Source organism: Dermacentor silvarum, chromosome 1 (genome assembly GCF_013339745.2).
Source record: "Dermacentor silvarum isolate Dsil-2018 chromosome 1, BIME_Dsil_1.4, whole genome shotgun sequence".
Taxonomy (NCBI): domain Eukaryota; kingdom Metazoa; phylum Arthropoda; class Arachnida; order Ixodida; family Ixodidae; genus Dermacentor; species Dermacentor silvarum.
Window position 1 is genome coordinate 316,986,417 of NC_051154.1, and position 27,003 is coordinate 317,013,419.

General features: G+C 46.9%; 1 protein-coding gene across 1 annotated transcript; it reads right to left on the reverse strand.

The window, feature by feature from the left end:
- Positions 1-13,048: 13,048 nt before the first annotated feature.
- LOC119453257 (uncharacterized) lies at positions 13,049-26,746 on the reverse strand. Its single transcript, XM_037715285.2, has 4 exons — positions 26,521-26,746; positions 15,529-15,845; positions 14,125-15,239; positions 13,049-13,823 (listed from the first exon to the last, which is right to left on the reverse strand). Exons 1-4 carry the CDS (start codon positions 26,744-26,746, stop codon positions 13,049-13,051), a joined length of 2,433 nt encoding a protein of 810 aa, XP_037571213.2.
- Positions 26,747-27,003: the final 257 nt, after the last annotated feature.

Genomic DNA, 27,003 nt, shown 5'->3' on the forward strand with positions numbered 1-27,003 from the left:
TCCTTCATAGCTTGTCGGAACTGTCTTGCTTTGGCGCACTTTTGCAGCTGTTTTGAGCCTTGCGAACAGCGAGTGAGGCAGCAAGTTTCCCTGCGCACCAGTGTCGACCTTGAATGTCACTGCTTTCGTGCCTATTGTTGCATCAATTGCCCAGTCGCGACCCACCGTACTTGCCACGCCGCTTATTTGCACAGCCAGAATTTGGAATTCATGTTCAGAATCTTCGTTTTCTTCGCGTGCTTCACGGTCCACCTCATTAACTCTTCTTGCTCTGCAGCAAATGGCAAAATGGTTCTGCTTACCGCAGTTTCCGCACGTCTTTTTCCAGGCTGGACACTTCCTAGGTGGGTGGACCCTGTTGCAATAGGTGCACTGATGGGTGGACTTTTTCCTAGGTTCACTTCGGTCCCGTTTGTCCACTGCACAGGCCTGCACTGCTTGCTGTTTCTGGTCCCACAGTTGGTCGTGGCTGGCTGCCAGCTCAGCTGCTTTGCAAAAGTCTATAGCCTTGGAGAGGCTTAAATCCTTTTCCCTTAGGAGACGGGACCTGAGCTTCGTATCTTTCGTTCCACACACAAGTTGGTCACGCACCATTGAATCCCTCAGGTCTCCAAAGTTGCACGTCTGCGCCGCTATCTGTACATCTCTCAGGAATTGTTCGAATGTTTCATCTTGCTGCTGCGAGCGGGAACGGAAAACATACCTTTCGTACGTTTCATTGCGCTGAGGTGTGCAGTACTCTTCGAATTTTCGTACGATGAGCTCGTAGTCCTCCTGTTCCGCTGGAGCCAGCTGAAATGTGTTGTACACATCAATGGCCTCTTGTCCAGCGACGTGTAGGAATACAGCCGCTTTTTCCGCACTTGTCTTGCTGTCCTTACCCGTCGCTTTGAAGTACAGCTGGATGCGCTGCTTGAACCTTTCCCAATTTGCGGCGACGTTCTCCGAGAGGACGAGTCGGTCAGGGGGCGGAAGCGCTTCCATCTCGGTTGCACCGGGCGACGCTGGACGACGAGCCCACCGCGCAACTGCGCGCGCACCGCCTATCTGCGGCGAGCCACTTCTGACACCATGTTTCGATTTGATGACAGAGAGCGATGGGCTGACAAGGCAAGTCCCCGTTTATTATTCCGTGCTCCTTTTTATAGTACACATTCTGGCCAGAGTTGCCAGACCATATGACGATACACCGCCTGCGGCAGAAAGGATGTTCCACATCAGCCCCTAGGTTTGTGGGTGGTGGCGCTGGCTAACATTCCGAGGGTTAGTTCTAGTTGTAAAACATAAATGCCCCAAAAAGTGGATCGGAAAACGGCTCCGCGGTAGCTCAATGGTGAGACCATCGCACGCGTAATGTGTAGACGTGGGTTCGTTCGCCACCTGCGGACAGTCGTTTTTTTCATCCATTGTCATTTGCTTTAATTTATCAGTTCTTTAATTCAATTAGTAAGTACAAGCAATTTCCACTATGTTGCCGTTGGTATCATTGTTTGTTGGCCTCTTATGCTATGATTAATAAAAATCGGGCCCCTCGGTGCCCTTTCTTCTCGTTCATATATATATATATATATATATATATATATATATATATATATATATATATATATATATATTGCGACGAGGTTTATTGTCGTCGATAACGTTGCAAGAACGCTAGGTACAGGTAGGCACTGCAAAGGCTGTTCGTAGCACGGGGTTCCCTCGCGATCACGGCACGGTCCTTCGTCTTCCTCTTCAGTAAGCACATACACAGGGGCGCCTCTGCTTCATTACAATGCCCCGGGAGGGAAGCGTAGCCATCCTGGCGACTCATGACGCAGAGACGATGAGTGGGTCGCAATACGGTTTCAGACAGTTGACATGTACTGTTTCTCGCCCACGACGACGCAGCTCTGGTGACACTGTGAGCGGCTCAATGATGTAGTTGACCGGTGAAGTGGCATCGATGATACGGTACGGACCGCGATAACGCGCCAGGAGTTTGCAAGAGAGGCCAGGAATGTGGGCTGGTATCCAAAGCCAAACAAGCGAACCGGGAGCAAAGCTGGGTGGTGGTTGATGAGTATGGTCATGCCGTGTCTTTTGACGTTCTTGAGTCTCGTTAGTGAGGGAACGTGCCAGCTAACGGCAATCTTCAGCATACTTGGCGACTTCGGAAAGTGGAGTGTACTCTGCGGCGTCAGGTTGGTACGGCAGTGTGGTGTCCAAAGGGCTTGAAGGCTCACGGCAATACACAAGTAAAAAGGGGGGAAAGCCGGTAGTCGCTTGCGTCGCGGTGTTGTTTGCGAACGTGACAAAGGGGAGTACGGTGTCCCAGTTTGAGTGTTCGGATGAAATATACATCCGCAACATGTCGCCAAGTGTGCGATTGAACCGCTGGTCAGGCCGTTGGTTTGGGGATGGTATGCGGTCGATTTTCGGTGAATGATCCTGCACTCAACGAGGAGGGCTTCGACACCCTCCGCCAAGAAGACACTGCCCCTATCACTCAGTAGTTCTCGGGGAGCACCGTGGCGAAGAAGAAAATTGCGAAGGATGAAAAACTCAACTTCACGGGCGGTCGCTGCCGGCAGAGCTGCAGTCTCAGCGTAGCCAAGTAAGATTATCTACGCTGATGATCCACCGATTTCCACACCCGCTGCATGAAAGCGAACCGTAGAGGTCGATGCCGACGCGGTCGAACGGACGAGCCGGGCGTGGTAGCAGCTGCAACGGTCCTGTGAAACGGTGTGTAGGTGTCTTGCCCTGTTGGCAAGTAGTACAAGCCTGAATGTACTTTTTCACAAAGTTGTATATGCCTAGCCAAAAACAGTGCTGACACAACCTTTTGTAAGTTTTGAGGACGCCGGCATGAGCGCTTAGGGGATCAGCGTGAAAAGACGCGCATATGTCAGAGCGCATGTGACGAGGTATAGCAAGGCGCCATTTCCGACCGTCGGGCATATAGTTGCGGCGATACAGAATGTTGTCTCGCACGGAAAAGTGGGTTGCTTGGCGACGCAGTGCTCGTGTCGAAGGGACATCAGACGGAGCGGCAAGGTAGTCAAGTAACATTGCAAGTGTTGGGTCCTTGCGCTGCTCTGTGAGCATGTCGGTGATGGTCAACGGTGACAGGGTGGTCGAGGAGCCTGATAAGACGCTAAGTCAGGCGTCAGGGGGGATCGGGAGAGCGCATCAGCGTCGGAGTGCTTGCGACCGGAGCGGTACATGACGCGGATGTTGTACTCTTGCAAGCGAAGCGTCCAACGTCCTAAGCGTCCCGACGGGTCTTTCAAGGAAGAAAGCCAACAAAGGGCATGGTGGTCCGTAACTACGGCGAAAGAACGGCTGTAAAGGTATGGGCGAAACTAGCTTAGTGTCCATATGATCGCTAGGCACTCCTTTTCTGTCCCTGAGTAATTTAATTCTGCTTTCTTTAGAGTACGGCTCGCATAAGCGACGACGTATTCATCATAGCCAGCTTTCCATTCTGCTAAGACCGCACCAAGGCCAACTCCGCTGGTGTCAGTGTGAACTTCCGTAGGAGTAGCAGGGTCGTAGTGGCGAAGAATCGGTGGTGAGGTCAACAAGTGGCGCAACTGTTGAAATGCCGCATCACATTCAGGTGACCACGCTGCTATGCCGGTACTGTCGGAAAGTAAACTTGTCATGGGCGCCATGATGGATGCGAAGTTGCGTACGAAGCGACGAAAATAGGAACATAAGCCAATAAATCTTCTGAGGGTTTTGATAGACGTAGGCGTTGGGAAGTCTTCAACGGCGCGGAGCTTGTCTGGGTCCGGGAGGACGCCGTCATTTGAGACTACGTGACCCAAGATGGTTAACTTGCTTGTAGCAAAACGGCACCTTTTGAGGTTCAGCTGTAGGCCGGCAGAGGCGAGACAGGTCAGAATGTCATGAAGGCGAGCGAGGTGTGTCGGGAAGTCAGTTGAGAAGACGACGATGTCGTCGAGGTAACAGAGACATCTCTTCCATTTGTGGCCGCGAACGATGGTATCGATCATACGCTCAAAAGTAGCAGGCGCGTTGCACAACCCGAAGGGCATGGCGTTAAACTCTAGAGGCCATCGGATGTAACGAATGCGGTTTTCGGACGGTCAGGTTTGGCCATTGGAACTTGGCAGTACCCGGAGCGCAGATCCAAGAAAGTGAAATATTCTGCACCTTGCAAGCAGTCGAGAGCGTCATCGATTCGAGGCAGTGGATAAACGTCCTGTTATCTTGTTTAGGCGTCTGTAGTCGACACAAAAGCGAATGGAGCCACCTTTTATTTTTACCAATACGACAGGTGAATACCAAGGACTTTGAGAAGGACGGATGACTTCACGTTTGAGCATGTCGTCCACTTGCTCTGTGATGACTTGGCGCTCTTTGGCCGAGACACAATACGGGCGCTATTGCACGGGGGAGTGGGAACCGGTGTCGATGGTGTGAGAAACACCGGTGGCATGGCCCAATGACGTCTGATGGCAGTCGAAAGAGGAAAGAAACTTCTGAAGGAGAGCGAGAAGTTGGCGGCGATGCGATGGGGAAAGAGCAGGGTCGATGGCGTTTTCAAAACCCACTGAAGACGATGAGTCTGAGCCAGAAGCGATTGCGTCAACGTAACAACGGTGGGAGTCAGTAGGAACATCGAGATCGTCAACGTAGTCAATCAGCTGAAAGTATCCTAGGGTCTCTCCACGCAGAAGGCTGATCGGGTACTGGTAGTAGTTGGTGACCAGCATCACAGTTGACCCAGATTTTATAGTGACCACGGCAAACAGAAGAACGATGCCCTTGCGCTGAGCAAACACATCGGACGGCGTGAACACTACAGTGGCGTCAGAGTCGACAGCAGACGATAGGACCACAGCCATCGACGACTCGGGGAGTATGGTTGTGTCGGCATCAACAATGAGTTTATCGGCAACGTGAGGAGAGCCGGTCAGCAGGGATTCAGATAGTGGTAAAAGCGACACTTCTGCACGCGAACAGTCAATGACAGCATGATGACGTGACAGAAAATCCCAACCAAGGAGGAGGTCGTGAAAGCACGATGGTAGCACGAAACACTCAATTATGTACAAAACTCCGTTGATGACGACACGGGTCGTGCATACAGCTGAAGGGTGAATTCGCGGCGCGCTGGCAGTGGCGAGCACCAGGCCAGAGGGAGCTGTAGTCACTTTCCGGAGTTTGCGACAAAGGTTCTCGTGAATGACGGAAATGGCGGCTCCGTTATCAATTGCGCAAATGCGGGTACTCCGTCTACAAAAACGGTAATAACATTTGGTGGCGAAGATGGAGGTGTTGGAAACGTCGATGTATTTGCAGTTCTTGCCTCGGGAACTGCACCAGTCAGTTTCCCTCGTCACATTTGGTGGAGGTTGCCGAGATCCTTCGCCTCGTCCTGGAGCTCCGCACTCGTACCCTGCACCTCCACCAAATGCGACGAGGTTTATTGCCATCGAAAACGTTGCAAGAACGCTAGGTACAGGTAGGCACTGCAAGGGCTGTTCGTAGCACGGTGTTCCCTCGCGATCACGGCACGGTCCTTCGTCTTCCTCTTCAGTCAACACATACACAGGGGCGCCTCTGTTTCATTACGCTATATATATACGGACGCACCTGCAATGACACAACTGCACGCATGCACGAGCACACAAACACAGGCACAAATACACGCACGCGCGCGCCGACGTACACTGACATTCCAACAAGCACACATACGTACGATTACCCAGACACGTACTCGTCCCCCATAGATTCGCGCATACACTTTGGCCCGCATTCACCAAGGAAATCGATGGGGGCACATGACGCGTTTCAAGAACAGACATTGTGGCATAGGGACAGTAGATAAATATTTTGAGCTGCATTAATTACTATACTCCCCACGCCTACAATGCATAAAAACCACTCTTCCTTTGAGAAGAGGCTTTATAAGCTGTATATGACAGAAAAACGAAAAAGACGGTTTGCGAAGCCGTCTTGAAGTTCCTGCACCACCTATCCGTGAAGTTTTAGATTAGCACGGCGTATCGGTAAATATCGCTACTGATAGGCTACATTGTATCCAGAAAAAGCCAAACACTGTGCTTAGCAAGTTTCGAGAAATCGTACTGCTCTACCAACGGCCCAAGGGCGAGAATACACTGGGAAATTCGAGGTGTCTCAATGCCGTGCCGACGCTGGGGTTTCGACGCGAAAGTCCAAGGTTGGAGCTTTCACCTACATTTTCCCATCTTACCACGGATTTAATAAAAATATCGTTTTGAAAACTTAATTTGCCAGCGTAAACTAAGTTAGTGTTTCTGTTCAGGGTCAACTAAGCTAAACTGATTTCGGTACTTCGATGTACTTTGGGACAGCCGCTGCCGTATCGCGAGTTGTAGAGCATCGCACATGTAAAGCGAAAGACGTGGGTTCGGCTCGGGGTGTCGGTAACCTTGTCTTTTCATCCGCTTGCATTCCCCACTTTATATATATATATATATATATATATATATATATATATATATATATATATATTGTAATGAAGAGTGGATCCATGGCTTGGAGGCTGGATGGACAGAGGAGAGGACGACGAAGTATAATAGAACAGCTTGCCCTTGCAAGGAATGGGTGTTGTGTGTGTTCTCGTCACTTACACAAACAGTCGGCACAGTCGCCAAACCACAACCCCGCGACGTCCCTACTTTCATGAGACGCATGCACACACACACACACACACACACACACACACACACATATATATATATATATATATATATATATATATATATATATATATATATACGATCCCAGAGATAGTTCTAGTAGTGAAGACATAACTACCCTGGAAAGTGGGTGGGGAAACGGCGCCGCGGTAGCTGAATGCTATATACGAGCACCGTACGCGCTTGCGAAGCCGTGGGATCGGTCCCCACCGGCGGCAAGTTGTTTTTTCATCCACTTTCACTTCCATTAATTCATCATTTCTTTAATCCAATTAGTAAGTACATGTAATTTCCCCTATGTTGTCCTTGGTGTCTTCGTTTGTTGGCTTCTTATATGATTAACAAAAATCGGGCCCCTCAGTTCCCTTTCTTCTCGTTCATATATATATATATATATATATATATATATATATATATGTGTGTGTGTGTGTGTGTGTGTGTGTGTGTGTGTGTGTGGGTGTGTGTGTGTGTGTGTGTGTGTGTGTGTGTGTGTGTGTGTGTGTGTGTGTGTGTGTGTGTGTGTGTGTGTGTGTGTGTGTGTGTGTGTTTTCCCAAATATTTATGTGGATTGATGTTGTTAATAAAAAAGGGGAAAAAGTGGGTTCCCCTTGGTTCCCCGTGTTCTTTTCTCTCCCAATTTATGTGTCAAAACCTTGTAAGTTATCAATTACGGATTGAAATGCTCCATGATCTTGGCTCTCCGTTACATGTGCGTATGACTGCACAAAACACAACACTCGCCTTCAGAGCCAGTGTCGAGTTGACGTCCACCTCCACTGCGATACGCGCGCCACACTTGTTGAGAATCCTCGCAGTTATGGCGCTGCTTCGAGATGTCGTTACAATGCCTGCCAAAACAAGTGTGGCAAGGGTCAATGCAGGATTAACCACGTGATCAAGCTTACCGAGTGAGTTTCTGGCATTGTTTACGTCATCTCGCTCATATGCCGAAAGGAATATATCGACGGAACTTATCTATGCTTCAATGAGAGGGCACGTGAATGCAAAATTTACGCGTAGAATGCCTACGCTAGCCATATGGCTGAGCATGTCAAAAGCCGTTGGCGCTCCCCAGTATTCAAGAACACGAAGGTCATTGCAGCACCAAAAAAAAAAAAAAAAAACTCCACAGAAATGAAAGAGAAGTAATTGAGGTCTTCCGTATAAAGAGAACGAGGATCGACATGTATCAGTAAACCATCTCCTTGACAAATATGTATCGTTATTAAAAGGTTATTTACATGTGTTTTAACGCACGTATTGCTTTTTTGGCTAGTGTTTCGCTGTTGTCGTGCCGCATCTATAGTATTGGAATAATTGTGCATAATTCGATTAATTTCTTCCAAGAATGAAATCAGTTGGTAGTATACAGGGCCTTCTCTTGTCGATGCGTGTTCATCTATGCTCCTCATGTTTTGGCGCGGTAATTCTTCTACCAACAAGTGTTCCATTGCGTTCATCGCAAGAAACATTGTTCGTCACTCAATTATTGCCTTCCCATCAACTCCTCATAGCCGCGTTCCAAGGCAGCACTTCGTCGCACTTTGTAAATTATAATCTCAAAACGCACGCATGTGTTGCGCTGCATGCAGATAACGCGGCTCTTTCTAGCTGCGCGCTGCATTCCCAACCCCGACCGGCACTCTACCCTGAGATTGTCTTTTTTTTTCTCATCGTTTCTACCACTCCATTTCAATCAGCTGCATCTCAACCAGCAAAGTCTGTTGTTTTTAGTTGACCACTTTATCATCTATTACAATATGTTTTGATTTATTTATTACAACACCTAACGAAAGGCAACTGCTGAAACGCAAGCTCTTGAGAAGTACTGCTGGTGCGGAGCCCTGTACTACTTTATAACTAAGAGCAGGTATACAGATGTCACGCATTTTTCCTCTGTTGAGGTCATAATTCGAGCACTTTATAGATATATAGACCAATTTTCATCCTTGTTCGTTTTTAATGTTCTAAATTATTGTACAGCGTATACAGGTGAGGCGCACATACTTTGCTGCGAATAAAGTAAGTTTCAAGAGACTAATTCAGAAAGTCCGGTTATTAATTTTTATTAGAACCTTGGGGGCAGTTATTCATATGAGAAATTTGCAACAGTCACACCTTAAGGCCCCCTTAATGTTTTTGTAAATCTCGAAAGTCGCGCCGGGAGCGCAGAAAGGCAGCCCCGCTATCACGTCAGATGGACACTTCGCCACGGGGCGTTTTTGTCTCACGTGATACAGAAGGGCTGCCTTTTCTGCGCACCCGGAGAGCTCAGTTTCCAAGTTGCGCGGATTGAGCTTTGGAATTCAATGAAGAATAACTTGAAATAAGTGCAAGTTTGAAGATTAAAAAAAGGGGGGTACACAAAACGGAGTTCTCTCCAAATTCGTCATATAAACAACTGCTCCCAAGGTTCTAATCAACGGTTAACACTTTTTTGGTCACTTTTATGAAACTTGCGTTAAAGCGGCACAGTAAGTCCCCTTCACCTTATAACTCCTCTGAAAGAACGCCACTGCGATTATATTGACACATCTCGCAGATCTCCATAATAGTAAATACGCATGCCTTTGCCCCGGTGGAAAAAGTATAATGCTTTTTAATTGGTTGCTGTGACTTTCAAGGAGGCTAATCGTTCCCATTACACACCACGTACCGCTTCCCCAACAAAGCCAAGCGCGATTATCGAATACCGACCCGGAACACGTCAAGCAAGGAGGCAACTGCCGAAATGAGCCTACCTGCTTTCTTTCCACAAGGGTCGAGGGCCGACGCACTAGCACATATCAGGGTGACCGGGAACACTGCAAGCAAAGTTCTCCAGGCATATATACGAACGATTCTTTTAGAGACAGTCATGTTTCGCAATACTATTACGAATATGGCGCTGTTAATGGTGGATGGTGTCAGAAATGTACAATACAGAAGTCGAGATCTCTGTGCAGTACTGTGCAGAACACTTCGGCTGCCTTATCGTACCAAGCCACGCAACACCACCCTGGTTCTTTTTAAGTCTTCTTTCACGCGTGTGAGTGTATGCAGTCGAGTCACCACAAAATCAATTGCAGGACAGGTGACAGTAAATCGCAAGTGGAAGGCGGGTGGCTACGATGCCAGACGTTGCTGACACTTGGCGCGCACTAACTCGGAAAAGGGACTCCTGAATACGCTGCTGCCTTTGGTGCCAGTATGTTTGAAATACTATCAGCACGATCCCCATATGAGCAAAAGGGGCTCTTAGGATTTCCAACCTTATGGGGTGTTGTGTGAGGCGAAAACGACAACTGGCTAGCCGAGAGAAGAAGGCTTGCGTGCTAGAGCTCACAGCTCGGTCGAATTGATGCCCGTCGAGCCATTCCAATTCACGAAGCATTTGCCCGGGGAGAGCCTTTCAGCGACTCGTCCTTGAGAGCTCCTGTGTAAACAGTGCGGCCCGATGTGCCACCGACGGCGGCGACGCAATTCGTCATGCTCGAGCGAAAGTTCAAACATTGATGACGGATGGCGTAAGATGCCCGAGCATAGTCAAAAAGCAACGACCTTAAGTTTTTTTTTTTTTTTAATGGACAGCTGAATTGCCCTATAAGGTACTAGGTTTACTTTCGATAGTGGGTGAACAAGTTGGGGGGAGGGGGGGAAGACTTTACCTGGTCAAAGTTTCGACTAGCGGACTTGTCTGTGTCAGGGCCACAACAAATTTTTAGCTTCTTTGTACTCGTATTTACAACTGTGTATGCTTTGTCATTAGGATTATTTCACTCTTTGAAGTCAACACACGGGCGGCAGCGTGTATTGTGTAAGTTTATATTTGCGTACGTACTGTACGTGCATACTTATGTATGTATGTATCTATATATGTATTTATGTATGCATGCATGCATGTATGTATGTATGCATATATGAATGTATGTATGTATGTATGTATTTTGAAAGTGGGTGCATGAGTGTGTTATATATATTTTTTTTCAAATACAGATCGATGTTCAGATGTTGGATTCTCGCTTGATACTATGCTAAACCTGGATGTGCGACAAGTAGTAACAGAGCCTACGCGAGTTTGTGATGCGTCCTCTTCAATCCTAGATCTTCATTTTGTTACTAGGACAATTGAAGAATGTACAGTCACTGTGAATCCCGGTATTTCTGACCATGCAATGGTGTTATCATGTAGCCTTAAGAAACCTTGTACTGTTCCCTCCGAAATAGTTTCTGTAAAAGATTTTTCTCGAGCCAGGGACGAAAGTGTTCTGGATTAACTTGATATAAAATTCAACAGCTTTCAAGGCTCAGATGTTAATATACTTTGGGATCAATTTAAACAGATATGCACTTACTGTCTTGATAATTTCGTACCAAACAAAACTAAGAAAACAAGAAAATCGAATCACTGGATTACGAGAGAGGTTTTAACCTAAATAGAAAACTTAAGCACATTAAAAAAAAGAGGAGCAGCCGCAAACATTGTTGAAGCCGCTCGAACAGCATTTAATGAGGCATTGGAACGTTCCAAATGGCATTATTTTCAACATACTCTACCAATTTTTTTAAACGAATCCCCTCAGAAGTTCTGGGACTTCTTCAATTAGAAGAAAAAGTTGTTTGACAAGATATGCAAATTGATCGAGTTCAAATTGTTGACAAGGAGCGGAACATTTTAACTCATATTTCCACAGCGTCTTTTCCGTTCCTTCTGAAAGAGTCAGTCTTACCCTTGTATCATGCTCTGATATCAAAGATATTGTGTCACTACAAGGTATTGCGGCTATGGTTCTTAACCTGAAGACTAAAATATCACCCGGTCCTGATGGCCTTCCAAATGCGTTCCTTCGTCGCTACGCTGAAGTGCTCGTCCCATTCCTTGCATGCATTTTTCGCGCATCCATATCATCTGCGGATCTACCGGTTGATTGGCGAACGACGCGTGTGGTGCCCATACACAAGAAAGGTGACACTGCGCTGATTTCAAATTATCGTCCTATATGTCTGACTTCGTGCTGTAAGATGCTTCAACATATTATTGCTAATCACGTAATCATGTCTTTAACAGATAACAACATTGTCTTCTTTTCAACATGGCTTTCGGAAGGGCTTTTCTACGCTCACACAACTAACCACCGCAATTCAAAATTTGGCAAGCGTTATAGACAAGCCTGGTGAAACTGACGTAATTTTTTTTTACTTTCGAAAAACATTCGACCTTGTTACACATCAAAAGTTAGTTTTCAAGCTAAAATACATGGCCCTTCCCCCTTTCACAGTAAACTGGATTTCCGCATACTTAGCAAACCGGGTACAGTCGGTTTTTATTAATGGTCACCACTCGCATTGTTTGGCAGTTACTTCTGGGGTACCACAATGTAGCGTACTGGGACCACTATTTTTTTATTTTTATAATGATATTGTTAACGTTGTTACTGAACCAGTACAAGTTCGTTTATTTGCGGATGACTGCATTTTGTTTCATGAGATTGCTTGCCGAGAGTATCAAGAACTTTTGACTATAACCTTCACAGCATTTCTTCATGGTGAAACAATGGGACATGAAGCTGAATGAAGAAAAAACAGTATACATGAAAATAACCAAGAAAAGACATAGGTGCAAGTTTTCCTATAATCTTCCTACTCATCCTCTCGTTGAAGTAAATGAATATAAATAATGATGTGTGACAATAACTAACAACTTAAGTTGGAATTCACATATCTCTAATGTATGTGCTGCCTCATTTCATAAACTCTGTATTCAGCGTCATAAACTAAAACAAGCGCCCCGGGAAACTTAACTTCATGCATACAGATCACCCATTCGGCCGAAATTGGAATACGCATGCACAGTATGGGATCCACATAATGAATGAATGAATAAAGCATTTATTTTAAGGAAGGGGATGGCTCTAGGCCGCTGTTGGGGATTAGGTGGGAAAGGAATGTGGGTTCCCGGATTGTTGGCCCTGAGGCACATCTTCATCTCAGTCTTTGATCTCCCGCTTTATGCAAACTCAGGTACATGTTCAGTTCCGCCGCTCTCGCGCGGGCTGGTCGACCCCTTTTACACTACTCGAAACAAGCCACTTTGTCTGCCATATGTCGCAATGGCTTTCTGTGTTTCAGAGTTCAGAGATCCGGTAGCTTTGCGACGTCCCTCCTTGATATATTCGGCAAGGCTCGGCAAGACTAGGCCCTGTAAGCGGGCCGGCAGTCGGGTGACGAACAACGTTTATTGCGGTTGGAACGAAGTACATATAGGAAAGAATTGTGACATAACAGGTCACGTGATTTTAACAAAATGGCCGTTGACGTCAGAGTGACTCAGCCATGCTACATCTTCCCTTTCTTAGGGAAGCAAATAATTACAATGGTCTTTCTGGTTGGGGGTAGCGGCAAGGCTCCCGGCGTGGCCTTGTGCTTCTACGTAGCTCTTGGGCGGGCTGGGCGTCGTCTAGTCGTTCGGACCCGGCACAAGGACTCTCTTCGGGATGTGAAAGCGCCTCTCGCAGATGCTCACGAGTGCGCCTAATTTCCTGGCCCTCTTCAGTCTTCAGCACCACGGAGCGCGGCGTCTCAGCTGGCCTCAGAAAGACCGCAGGTGCCCAGGTCTTCTCATGGGTATCGTATGCAGTCACTATCTGGCCAGGAGACAGGGGTGGAAGGTCCCTGGAGTGGCGGTTGTAGTAGATCCTCTGGCGTTGCCGGATTTCCTGGAGACGGTTATGGACGGCTCGGTTGGGCACAATCTCCGGCACCAGGTGGCTTGCGGGTACAGGCAGCAGGGTCCTCGTCTGCCTTCCCATCAGTCTCTGCACAGGGGACTTCAAAACAGCATCGCGTGGAGTATTACGCCATTCAAGCAGAGCCATGTGGAAATCTGGCGTTCTAAGAGAACAGTTCTTTAGTAGTTTTTTGGCTTCTTGCACGGCCCTCTCCGTCATACCATTGGACCGTGGATGATATGGACTTGACGTTACGTGGGTAATGGCGAGCCCATATAAAAGGTCTTTGAATTCTGTGCTGTTGAATGGCGGCCTGTTATCGCTGCACAGTTTAAGCGGTAATCCATGAACCGAAAAAAGTTCGGCGCACCAAGACTTCAGCTGGTTAGCAGTGTTGTGGCGAAATTCCTTTATTTCAAAAGAGAAGGAATAGAAGCCGACAATAATGGCAAACTGTCGGCCCCCGTAAAAGAATAGGTCCATTCCTACAGCTTCCCAGGGCAAGTTTGGAACTTCATGGCTCAAAAGCGGCATCTTTGCGTTTCGTGGCCGATGCTTTTAGGCACATTTTGCAGTTTCGGCAAAATTGCTCTATGTCGCTTGCCATGCAGGGCCAGAACATGACGCTTCGTGCCCGCGCCTTCATCTTATCGGCACCGGGATGTGCGACGTGCAAAAGAGCCAATATTTCTGCTTTTATCGAACTTGGTATGATCACCTTGTTGCTTCGAAATAGAAGACCGTCCTGTGCGTGTATCTCCTCCTGATAAGGCCAGTAGGGGCGGATTACTTCTGGAACCTCGTGCTTGTTGTCAGGCCAACTGGTCAGCGCATATTCCCGCAGCTGGGAGAGAACGGTATCGTTGTTTGTTGCTGCGAGAATACTTTTTAGACGAGCTTCTGAGGCTGAAACAAATTCCAGCACATTGACTTGAAACTGATCAGTTTCCTCGCACATGCTCACTTTGCTCGGAAAACGCGATAAAGCATCCGCAAGAAAAAGTTCTTTGCCTGGCTTATACACCAGTTTGATCGGATAGCGCTGCAAGGTCAGCCTCATGCGTTGCAACCGGAGGGGGCACTGATGCAGCGGCTTGCTAAGTATCGGTACCAAAGGCCTGTGGTCGGTCTCTACAATCACTTCTGCCTGACCAAAAACGTAGTCGTGAAACTTCGTGCAACCATGCACTATCGCCAGCATTTCCTTCTCGATTTGTGCATAGTTTTGTTGCGCCTCTGTGAGGGACCGGGACGAAAAAGCGATGGGGCGGCCGTCTTGCATTAGAACTGCGCCGACTCCGGATTGTCTCGCGTCGACCGAGAGAATGAAAGGCTTTTTAGGGTTGAAGAAAGCCAAAACGGGTGCTTTAGTCAAGGATTGGCGCAAGGTGTCAAAACTCTTTTGTTGCGCCTCCGTCCAAACCCATGCAATATCTTTACGCAACAGTGTTCGAAGCGGCGCAGTTACCACCGACATGTTGGGAATGAATCGCTGCACGAAATTCATCGTACCAAGAAATACTTGCAGTTCTTTCTTGTTCGACGGTTCAGGCATTCCAAGTATGTCTTCTACCCTCTCCGGATCCAGGCGTAGGCCTTCTGTAGTGAGGATGTGTCCCAGGTACCGGACCTCCGGCTGCAGAAACGCACTCTTCTTTGGGTTAAGTCGAAGGTTGTGCTGTTGACAACGGGACAACACAAGTTTTAAGCTGTAGTCGTGTTCGTCTTTAGTTCTGCCCCATACTAATACGTCATCCATCACAACCGCCACACAGGACAAGCCTTCTAAAACACGGTGCCATTGCTGCTTGGAAAACTTCTGGGGCCGAAGCTACTCCAAACGGCATGCGAAGAAACCGATAGCTACCATACGGAGTGCTCATGGTGCAAAGTTTGGAGCTCGACTCGCTAAGCCGAATTTGCCAAAACCCTGAAGCTGCATCAAGCGTGGAAAAGAATTTTGCTCCGGCAAGCCTAGGAGCGACATCCTCTAACGTTGGCATGGGATAGTTTTCACGGAGTATGGCTTGATTGAGCGCCGTTGGATCCAGGCAAATTCGAGCTTTGTCTCCTTTAACAACGGTAACCATGTGGCTGGACCATTCGGTAGGCTCAGTTACCTTTGTTATGACGCCTTGATCCTCCATACGCTGAAATTCCGCTCTAGTCTTGCCTTCCAGGGCCACGGGGATTATCCGAGCCGGTACGATCACACCCACGGCGCCAGGCTTGAGTTTTATTTCGTACTCGTAGCCCTTGAGCTCACCCAGTCCCGAGAATACTTCTGCAAAAGGTTGTGCTGGCGGGTAAAGTTCATCGACCTCGATGTGCTGTACCCGGCAGATAAATCCAAGGCGTTCGGCCACTGAACCGCTCAGTGTCACTGGTACACTTTGCTCTATGATGTAAAATGTTTCGGGGACCACCCTCTCATTGGCTGAAAGCCGCAGGCGCACTTTTGCTTGGGCGGTTGACTTGTGGCCGAAAAATGCTGTTAGCGCAACCCGGCAAGCCTGCTCTGGTAGATCCGGTAGCTTTGCGACGTCCCTCCTTGATATATTCGGCAAGGCTCGGCAAGACTAGGCCCTGTAAGCGGGCCGGCAGTCGGGTGACGAACAACGTTTATTGCGGTTGGAACGAAGTACATATAGGAAAGAATTGTGACGTAACAGGTCACGTGATTTTAACAAAATGGCCGTTGACGTCAGAGTGACTCAACCATGCTACAGTTTGTATTCCAATTCCTAGTGTTCTAATGTCTCTGTGCAGTAAATGTTGAATGTTGGATCTCCCTTGTGAAAAAGCTGCACAGCTCTAAATGAGGTGTCGCAAGTCTGCTCTGCATGACTCCTGACAATGTGTGCATCGGGTATAATCGTAGCTTGTCTGGTTTGGTGCCATTTCTCAAGTATGTGTGGTGTGTATGCAGCGTTGGCCATAACCTTGTTCAAAAAAACCTCTTCCGGGCGAGTAAGCCCGCTCTTGTCAAACACATTTACTGGTGGAGCTTCTGGTGTAGCTAAACACAGTATTAATGCGCTAGAAATGATTCAGCGGAAAGCACTGAGGTTTATTTTTTCTAAGTACCATAGAACCGACTCACCAACAACTATCATGCGCAATCAAGGTATAAAGACATTAAAACTACGGCGGAAAATTCTAAGGCTTAAGTTTCTTTTTCTACCAACAAATAACAAACTCTCGATCGATCCTGCTCCGTATGCACATTAACTACAAAAGTAACCAGACATCACCACCACCCTGAATTTTAACTCCCTATCAAACAAGAACTAACACTGTTAAATTTTATTTTTACCCATACCATTGAAGAATGGAACGAAGTACCTTTATCATTGCTAAGCAGCACTGACTCAATAGATCTGATCAATTTTTAATCTGTAAGTATGGAAACAGAGATGTGAGCGTTTTATTTTGTTTTCTTCTGAATGCTTGTATGATTCTTTTGTTGTAATTTTACCCCTCCTGCTTGGACCCGCATGGACCTGCAGTACTTCGTATATATATATATATATATATATATACATACATACATACATACATACGTACATACATACATACATACATACCTACATACATACATACATACATACATACATACATTTTTTCCGCGTCCCTATCTCAGCCCAACGATGCTGACGACGTAGTCGACGACCCCGAGCGTGCGAGCGAGGTGCTGGAGCAGAAGGCTGAACTTCGCCTTTGTTCTAATTCTCTCTAATAAATCATTTTCTCCGCTCCTGTCCGCAGCGAGCCGCGGCAATGTATATATATATATATATATATATATATATATATATATATATATATATGTGTGTGTGTGTGTGTGTGTGTGTGTGTGTGTGTGTGTGTGTGTGTGTGTACCTCTGGTAGTGAAACGCACGCGTAATGCGGAGGTTGTGAGTTCGGCTTCTACCGGCGGCAAGTTGTCTTTTCGTCCACTTTCCATTTATCTTTTCTGCATTCTTGTCTAAATTTCAATTTCAACCACAGCTTATTGCCCCAATGCTTACCTTGGCTTCATTGTTACTTGACTTCATATGGTCATGCTTGACAAAAACCGAGCATATATATATTGCGCTTTCCCAATCGTATTGAAGCTCTATTGCGTTTCTATTATTTCGTGCATCCTATACTAGGACGTACGAAACAGAACAATTATTATTCGTACAAATGTTTCAGCCGGGGTTCTTCATGTGAAAGGTCCGTGACGGAACTGCTGGATGCTTGCGCCATTGAAATCCAATAATGCATTAGTACATCAAAACTGCTCAAATGACATTGGTTCTGTATACCTAAGATATATATACAGGGTGTCCCAGCTATCCCGCAGCACGATTAAAAAAAAAAGAGGAACGGCGTTACGCGAAGCAAACCTAGTGTGTATTGTTTCCAGTAGAGTGGAGTTGCCGCCAGTAATTTTTTCGTTACTGAGACTTAATTGGGTAATTGCATTAATTATCTTACTCTAGAAGTAGTCCTAATTATCAAAGTGTCAATTAGAAAATTGTAGAGCAACACGAAAAATTCCCGATACAGCTTTCTGTTGCTCAATACGTGCTACATAAAAGTGTTTTTCCGAGCGTGAAAGAAGCCCGCAAATGCACGCAAAGCTGTTTGTTTTCTGTTCCCCCTCCCCACGTGTAGGGTAGCAAACTGGATAAAAGATAACCTACCCGCCTTTCCTCCCTTCCCTCTCGCTCTTTTCCATGTATTCTCGTGAAAGAAGCCCGCGAATACACGCGAAATTGCCACACAACTGACCGTTCGAGGCACTTGGCATGTATTCGAGGGCTTCTTTCACGCTCGGAAAAACACTTTTATGTACCACGTACTGAGCAACCGAAAGCTGTATCGGGGAGTTTCTCATGTTACTCTACAATTTCCCCAATGACACTTTTCGTCTAATTATAATAACTGAGAAGTCGATTAATTAATTAAGACTCATTATCTAATTAGGCGGAATGCAAAACATAATCTGACTATCTCCAAGCGACGGCAAGCAACATTACCTTGGTTCTCTCCAGCTACGTGGCATTTGCATATTTTAAAAGTTTGACTAAAGTTACGTGGGACACCCTGTATAGCGACACACCGTGTACTGCCAGCGTCGAAAAGAATTATGCATGAGGCTTATACTGCAGCGGGACTCCTGTTTCGCGCTTTCCCAAGCACACTCGGCGATGCACACACCCAGCGGCACATACTTGTAGTGGATCAAGTTAGCAAGATGTTCATTGAAGAGCGGCATACCCAGTGCATTCGTGGCGCGGCTCGCTAAAGCGTTTGCGTGAGGCGTGTTCATTGAAAATCAGCGCACACCGAGTGGCACATACCCAGTGCTCCAAATCGGCGTCAGAGAGTTTCTTCCAACAACGGTATACCTACCCAGTTCCACATCTACAGATACATATGTCAGCCTCTAAGAACGAACAGTGGTACCTACCCAGTCCCGCATCTATAGAGTGACACATGTCGGCGTGAAAAGAGCTTCGTTGAAGAGGGTCATATATGTACACATTTCCGCATACTCAGTAACCCTAGTTTGTCGGACGGTTGGTTTTGAACTCTGTTCCCTCACCACAGCATGCCGATTCGCAACCCATTCGACCATGGACTACCGAGTGACCCAGGTAGATGGGAAAAGGGTTACACACACACACATAGCTAGCTCCCGGAAAGTGCGTCAAGTACCCCAATTATGCTAACGCATTCAAAGCTTTCTGCCTGGTTCTGCCCTCTTTCCGACTGCACCTCTTCCCTATGTGTGCCGGTTAGCGCGGCCTCGTTCCTTGCTTCTCCTCCGTCTGCGTCGGCGACAGTACACTTGTTGCGCGTTTCCTAAGGAAACATGATTTACGAGTTATACTTAGAACTAGGCTACGGCGGAAAGCAGTCTCTCAAAACTCGCGACTGCTTTCGGTAAATCACGGCAACATGCATTCAAGTCTCCACTCCATTAAAGAAGTGTCCTGATTCTGTCAGCAAAAGTAAATAAAAAGGCCGCTCAGTTTACCGGTTCTTTCTAAAACTTCGTGCGCACAAATCCAAACGGTTTCGAAGCTAAGGTGTTTTAAGCCTCCTAAGATGCGATACTCTTTGGGAGAAATGGAACGGTTATCCATGTTATAAGAGGGCACGGCACTCGGCCTGTGAACAGCATGCCTAAGCCGCTACTGCTGCTTTTGCAGGTCTAGCCGTGTTTTTTTCGCTCTGGCTTCTTCAAGCGACTCCGACCGGTCTCCACACTTGCCACCACATCTCGACGACAGAATTATTGCCTACGCATTGGTAGATCATCTGCCTCGTGGAGTGACGTCATCGTTACCAACAGTACTAAAGGACCGTCGAGACACGGGCCACTTCAGAGGGCACGGCACTCGGCCTGTGGACAGCATGCCTAAGCCGCTACTGCTGCTTTTGCACGTTCGTCTTCGATATGAAGTTCCGTCTTTCTTTAGTGACAACCGTTTCCTGTTAGTCCTGCCGTGCCCTCGTAGATTTTGCCAGATTCTTCTTGATTGTTGGTCAATGTTGTTACTGCTCATAATGTCGGGTGATAATGAAGAAAACCCTGGGCCTACGACCGCCCAACTGTTGCAAATGATACTAGATAACCAAGCCAACGCTGATAGTTGTTTGAAGACATTAAGGCTCAGATTTGCGTACTGAATTCAAACACAGATAAGGTATCCCGTGCACTAGATGTTATCCAGGAAATGAAAACCAAAATAGATTCTCTTGAGACCACTGTGCGGTTACAAGCCAAAAAACTGGTAGAATACGGAAACAGAAGTAGACGCAACAATCTTCTCGTGTTTGGTATCAAAGAAAGTGCCTCTGAAACAGTCACTGACTTGAAAGAAGCAGTCATGAAAAAGGTACTTCAGGACAAGCTCGGCGTTGAGATAAAGACGTTAGAAAGAATACATCGCCTATGCAGGATTACGAAAGGGAAAAGTAGACCGGTTATTATGCGATTCTATGACTATAAGGAAAAGGAGCACGTGATGAAAAACTGTTATAAACTGAAGGGATCCTCCTAATCCGTCAGCAATGATTATGCACCAGAAACAGTAGAAATTCGAAAGCAATTATGGGAAAGTGCTGCTTCGGAAAGAGCTCATGCGGTGAAGGTTTCGCTGAGCCATGAAAAACTGAAAATAAAAGACACATGTTACATTTGCGACCAACCTCGAGGAGAGCGCCAGGAGATACCGCAAAGCGGGGACAAAACTGCCCCAAGCATGCACGGCTTCTCTGTAGGTACTGCGCGGAGAGTGCTTCTAATTATGAGCAGCACTAATAGCTACGCCTGCTTTTGTTGAATGCACGGAGTGTTGCAAATAAAATCGCACAACTTGAATCTATATTACTCTCTCATAGCCCACACGTACTTATTATTGCAGAAACGTGGTTAAATAGTTAAGTTCCCAATGACTGTGTTGTTCCTCCAGGGTATAAAATGTTCAGATGGGATAGGGGCTCAAGAGGTGGGGGCGTAGCTGTAGTTGTGAAATCATCAGTTAGGGACGAAAGAATAGACTGTGGCTTTTCAGAAGCAGTATGGTGCAAAATATCTTTAAATGGCGTTGCGTTCATAGTAGGAGGCATTTACAGGGCCGCTGATACCACGCCGTTGTTCCTGGACGAAATAAACGCTTTTTTGTTTGCTCATTTGAATAATAGCACGAGGCTAACAATGACTGGAGATTTTAATTTACCGCACATAAACTGCAAAAACACTCTCGCCCGGACACACAGAAGTCTCGAGTGCTGAAAAACTCCTGGAAATTATTTTTTGCCATAATTTCAGGCAAATTATTGAAGAAAATACACGAGAGACTTCATGTTCTCAGTCATTGTTAGACCTTGTGTTCTTATCTTGCAAAGTAGCTGCTAGTAGGGTGTCAGTTGAACCAGGAATATCAGACCACAAAATGATATCCGTCGATATACCAATCGGTACACACAGTAGTCGGCGATCACCTGTTTTTAAACCTATAAAAGACTACGCACGGGCAGACGATACAACAATAGTAGATAACTTAAGTCTATCATTTAGTGAATTTGAACTTGTGTCATCTAGTGAGTCATTAGAGGAATTGTGGCAACGTTTCAAGCGAATCGTCAACCATTGCGTAGAATTTATTCCTACCCGCATGGAAAAAAAAAACAAAGCAGCGTATCCCATGGACAACTCGGGAAATTATACACCCAAAGCGTAGAATAAAACGGTTAGGCAAAAATAAACAAAATCCAACCCAAATATCTGATTTGCGTGCTAAACAAAAATTAGCGATAAAGAAATCCAAGCAAAAGTATTTTAACGAAACACTTCCTCGGTTCCTGAGGTCTTCTCCACAAAAATTTTGGAGGTACTTAAGCGATAAAAAGGAACAGATAGATCAGATAAAAAAGGGATCCGATAAAGGGATCACTGAAAAGAATCAGATAGCAGACTGTTTCAGTGTGTTCTTCCAGTCAGTATTTACGAAGACGAGAACAGAGCAAGGAAACAATCAGTGTAGTGAATTGGGAGCTTGTGCAATGGGCCCACTAGAAATCACTCAAGCAGACATACTTCAGCAATTGCTTGAGCTTGACACCAAAAAAGCAAGCGGACCAGACGTGATCCCAAGTGAATTTTTGCAGCGATATGATGAGTGGGTGTCATTTTACCTAGCAACAATCTTTAGAAAGTCCTTGGAAACCAATTCACTGCTTCAAGAGTGGCGCAGCGCTGTTGTGATTCCGGTTTTTAAATCCGGCAGTCGATGTCAAGTTAACAACTATCGTCCAATATCGCTCACTTCTGTGAGTTGTAAGGTTATAGAGCGTGCAATAGCAAAGCATAACCTGATCACCAATAAGGTGATCAGCTGTGTTTGTTTCCCTATAGCGCGTGTATGACGAAGACAGCAAGGCGGTAGCGATGGTACGGCGCCGATTTATTATATTATTCATGGTTAGTCCATGAGTCACACAAGCCGTCATTTTCCGCGTCCCTAAACCGTCATCGCATCGGCCTCCGTCAGGATAGTGCGTTTTCTCGGCGCTTTCTCCTAAAAAACTGCACGCCACGGACGTTGTCCTAAGGCTCATAACGTCGCCGCTAACCTGTTTTATTGCGATAGCAAGTATATGGACACTCCAAGCGCATTGCTGCCGTCGCCGTCGCCATGAGGTTCCGTATAAAGTCCAACGGCGACAAACTCGTCGCCGCACGCCGTATGCTGCATGTGCGAGTGAAAAGCGCGCGAGGGACGCGCGCTTTCACGTAGAGGGAACGCACGGCGGAGAGCAAACACGACGTCTCCAGTCGTGCGAATGGCCGTGGTGGGATGGGAGGGAGGAAGGGGAGGCGTCGTTTAGCTGCGGCACTAAATGCGTATCTTGCGACCGGGCGCAAGGAGAACTGGCGACTCAATCTTCCACGCGAAAGGAGGAAAGCGGGAAGGCAGCGCGGGAGGGAGGGTGCGCGGCTTCTACTCTGCCAGGAACTGCGTACTATGCGCGGCTGAGGGCTGTCGCGCGCACCGTATCTTGATAGCGATTTCCACACGGCTCTGACCTTCGTATGCGCTGCGCTTTCGCGGCTCAGTTTCCGTTGAAACGAAAGAACACACGAACCTTCGGTCACTGCACCAGCCGCGTTTGCACACGCCAGCGTTTTGACAGCGCTTGTCTGCGGTCATCGAGTGTGATCTATTGATGTTTGCTTGAGCGCGCCGACACCATGCTTGTTAATACAGTTAGTAAGCGAATGTGTCCAAGTTTATGCAGCCTCTAAAACTAGTATCCTTACTCCGTATATTCTACTAGTTAATTTGCTATCGCAATGGATGGTTCGCCTTTCGGGCGAAACTGCTACTTTTTTTTTTACTAGAAATCAGCAAGGTAACGGTCCGTCCTGACAAATGCCTACGCGCGCAGTGACGATGAAGGGACAGGGTAAATTACTACTGCGTCAATAAAGCCTTACAGCCTCATCCGTTACGACCTATAGTCTAACCCAGAAGACGGTACAAACTGTGGGAAACTGCCGCGCTCTCGTTTTTCGAAGCAATTTGTTGCTATGTGACGTGACACACGCGATGGACAGCGACATACAGGTTGACCATTCCAGCATTTCATTCCGGCGCCTGTTCAAACCTCGGGAAGCTGCAGGTCCCGCGCCGCACAATAGTACCGGGCTCGTGTACTGGGGGACCATGGTTCGATCCCACCATTGGTCTATCAGATACGTAACCTTCTCTTTTTATAGGTCTGAGATGAGGCGCCCCAGCAACCTTTCTTTTGGTATATGAGGCAAATCATGCTGCACATTGAGAGTCCTCGACAACTGCTAATCAAGATAATCATGCTCAAGCAAAGTCTCGCCGATAAGCTTCGAAGAATTCTGTATATAAAAAAGCCGCTTACCGAACTGTGTCACCTCCCCGCCAGCGGTGAATGTAGGTGATAGCTGATGGGGAGGGAGGGGAGGGGGGGGGGGGGGCGTTCTACTCTGTAGCTACTGTGTATTTCGCGACCGCGCGCAAAGGGAACCGACGATCGCGGCTCAATCTCGAGCGCACTATGGATAGGCAGCGCAGGAGGGAGAGAGCTAGAAATGATTCCTAAAAACTCCCATGGCAAGAAATTAGCCAGGACGTAGGAGGTACATTTTAAATAAATAAATAGGACGCAATAAAAGAGGTAGCAGTGCACGCGCCAATATCACAGAGGGTCCCAGCGAGGTCGTCTCCCTCGCACTGTTTCCTGCACGCTTCAAAGAATTTTAAATGAATAAATTTAGCCAAGAACTTTTTGAACGGGCCCACGGCTCCTGAGGCTTTACGTTCATTTTGTTCTCGGCGATGCTAAGCGTATGTTCCTGAGTAGCCGGAACAAGGTTTATCTCTGAGGCAAATTTTGGATCTTTTCGCGAGGCCATTAACGATCTCGTGTATATGAATGTGGATCCCACCAGACCTATGTGCATTCAATGAACGTTTTCGTGACTAAGCGAGCATTAAATACAAGGTAACGAGCAAAACGTGTGCGAATTACTCGAACAGTCAACCTAGTACCAGCGTCAAAGTCGTGAGGGTACTTGTTCTGTCTTCCTAAAGTTCGCCATCTTCTTACACGTTGTTTTTGACGTCGACAATTATCATAAGCTTCAACACGGTACATACCCACAATTTAGGAAGATTCCACAATTCGGTAGATGTAGAAATGCATCAAGAAAGGGAAAAAATTAGAAAATAATCAGCAGTGTATTATTATGCAATCACATGCAGATAACGAATACAGCAAAATATGGAACATAATTTAAACAGAGAGAAGCCGCATTTATTGCAGTTGAAACCATAAGTGATGTTGAAGAAATACAAGACTGACTGTAAAATAAATTTTAAAAAAGTGAACGCAGTTTGAATTTGAATTAGTGGCTTGAAGAAAATCGCCTAGAGCATTAAACACATGCATCCTTGTTGATTCATGTTCCAGGATGCTAGAAAGTGCAAGAATGGGCTTGGACACGAATGAGAACAAAGGCTTTGCTTGAAAAGACCGAACCGCCTAGTGTGAGAGATAATTGAAGCCGTAAGGTAAACACGACGTGACACTGGTGACTGTGACAGAGACGCTAGTCAAGCCGCTGTAACGCCAGCTTATTTTCCCGCCATCCCTAGCCACTTGCCCACGTGAATATTCTTTCCTATATAGTGAAATAAAATACTGTTCTCTGCTCTGCTTTAGTAAATCGTCAAGGTAGTATAACACATGATATTTTGCTGAACCAGTAACGACAGGCTCATCGGGGAAGTTGCAGTGGAAACCAAGGCAAGCGCAGTCCCCTGCGTCTCTAGAACGAAGGAGAAGGGCACAGTTGAGCGAACGCTGCAGGTGAACACTGTCACAAGGGACAGAGTGCGATTGTGCAATGCACATGCTTGTACCGTAGTTGTTCCGGCAGAAAAGGCACGTTGAATTGAGAAGAGTCGGCACTTGAAGGGGAAGGAGACCAGACATAACGGGCCGCGAGCAAGAATATGAGAAGGCGGCCACTTGTAGGAAGGCATACACAGAGCAATAATTCACACATACGCAGAGGCCCATTACAGCTACTTTTGCGGTATAGTTGCGGGGCGGAAGAAAAACTGTCAAAAATTAAAGGTAGAATAAAGAAAGGGACTCAGCGGTGTTACATCATCTTGCCAGCGTCAAGTAGGCAAGGTATTAGGCAGGACAGCGAGCAAACGGTAATTTTAACAATAACAAGCGGACACTTGACACCACGTTAGCTATACCGCTGTTACGCAGACTGGGTCAATAAGTCGCCTTAATGACCACTTGATTGACAGGGCGAATGAATGTGCAGACTTCTTTCCTTCTCAGCCCCTTGAAGCGCTAACTGAACAAGCAGTGAGCGGTGAATGATCTCTTGTGTTTTTGAATACAGCGAGCATGTATCCACTGCACATCCCGATGGCATGTTAGCCGCCATGGACTCCCTTAGAAAGTGCTTGAAATTTATAAACAAAATGCGATCGCCTCCGCTCACGTGCGTAGGTGTTTTCAAAACTAGTTTCCAAGAACACGACGCTCACATGTTCAGAGGAGTGATGTGGCAGTCGAACGAGTGCAGGGAAACGTAAGTTCAAGAGACATTTCACATGTGCACATTGGTTGTTGAAGCACTTTCGGAAAGGCAGTTCGTGGTTTATGCAAAATATTTACTTTTTTGCAGCACATCAAACCGAAATTTGTGTGCCACGTTACCCTAATCACAATCGATATTTTCGTTAATTCTTTTCGGTAATTCTAATTCTTCGTTAAATCACAATCGATATTTCCGTGTTTGATATACACATAGTATACATGAAGACACATGTACGAATCATAATAACTGTATTTCAAGATAAAGAGAGTAATATAAAGACAAGAATACAATATATACTCGTCAAAATATGTCTGTAGAAAGAACGATATGTGAAACAAAAATTGTGTTCTCGATGGCCGCTAAACACGGCCGCGCCGCTGTCGTAACGACGTTGTTGTCATCCAACTGGCCGATGCGCGATAGCGACTCGGCCATCACGTGCATGGGCTTTTGTCGTCCTCTCGGGGCTCAGCATGTAAGCCCTTCGAGAAGCGACATGCGCCATGCGGGGGCCACGGCTTATCCTGTGACCAGCGCTGCCGGATGGCCTGGGGCTGTGCCACACTCGTCTGCGTGGCTGTGCCTTCATCAACGGGCTTAATGTCCTGCCCGCTCGAGACGGCGCACAGGTTGGCACCGCGCTCAGCACGGTGCCCAGTCGTCCTCATCGTGCTGGCTGCGTCAGGCAATGCCAACAGTTCCGTCACGGGAAGACGCGTTGGCTGCAGCCGCCACCAGCAGCGACACCACTGAGGACCACACACCACGGACACACTCGCGCACAGCCGTCGCAGGAGCCGAATCGTGACGAGCCCGCGGTGCACTCGAACGTAGCTGGTGGGGTCGAGTGACAAGCTTCGACTCCCAGAACAGTGGCCTGTACTTCGTCGTTGGGCCATTCTTCCGCATAACGGAGCTGGCAGTC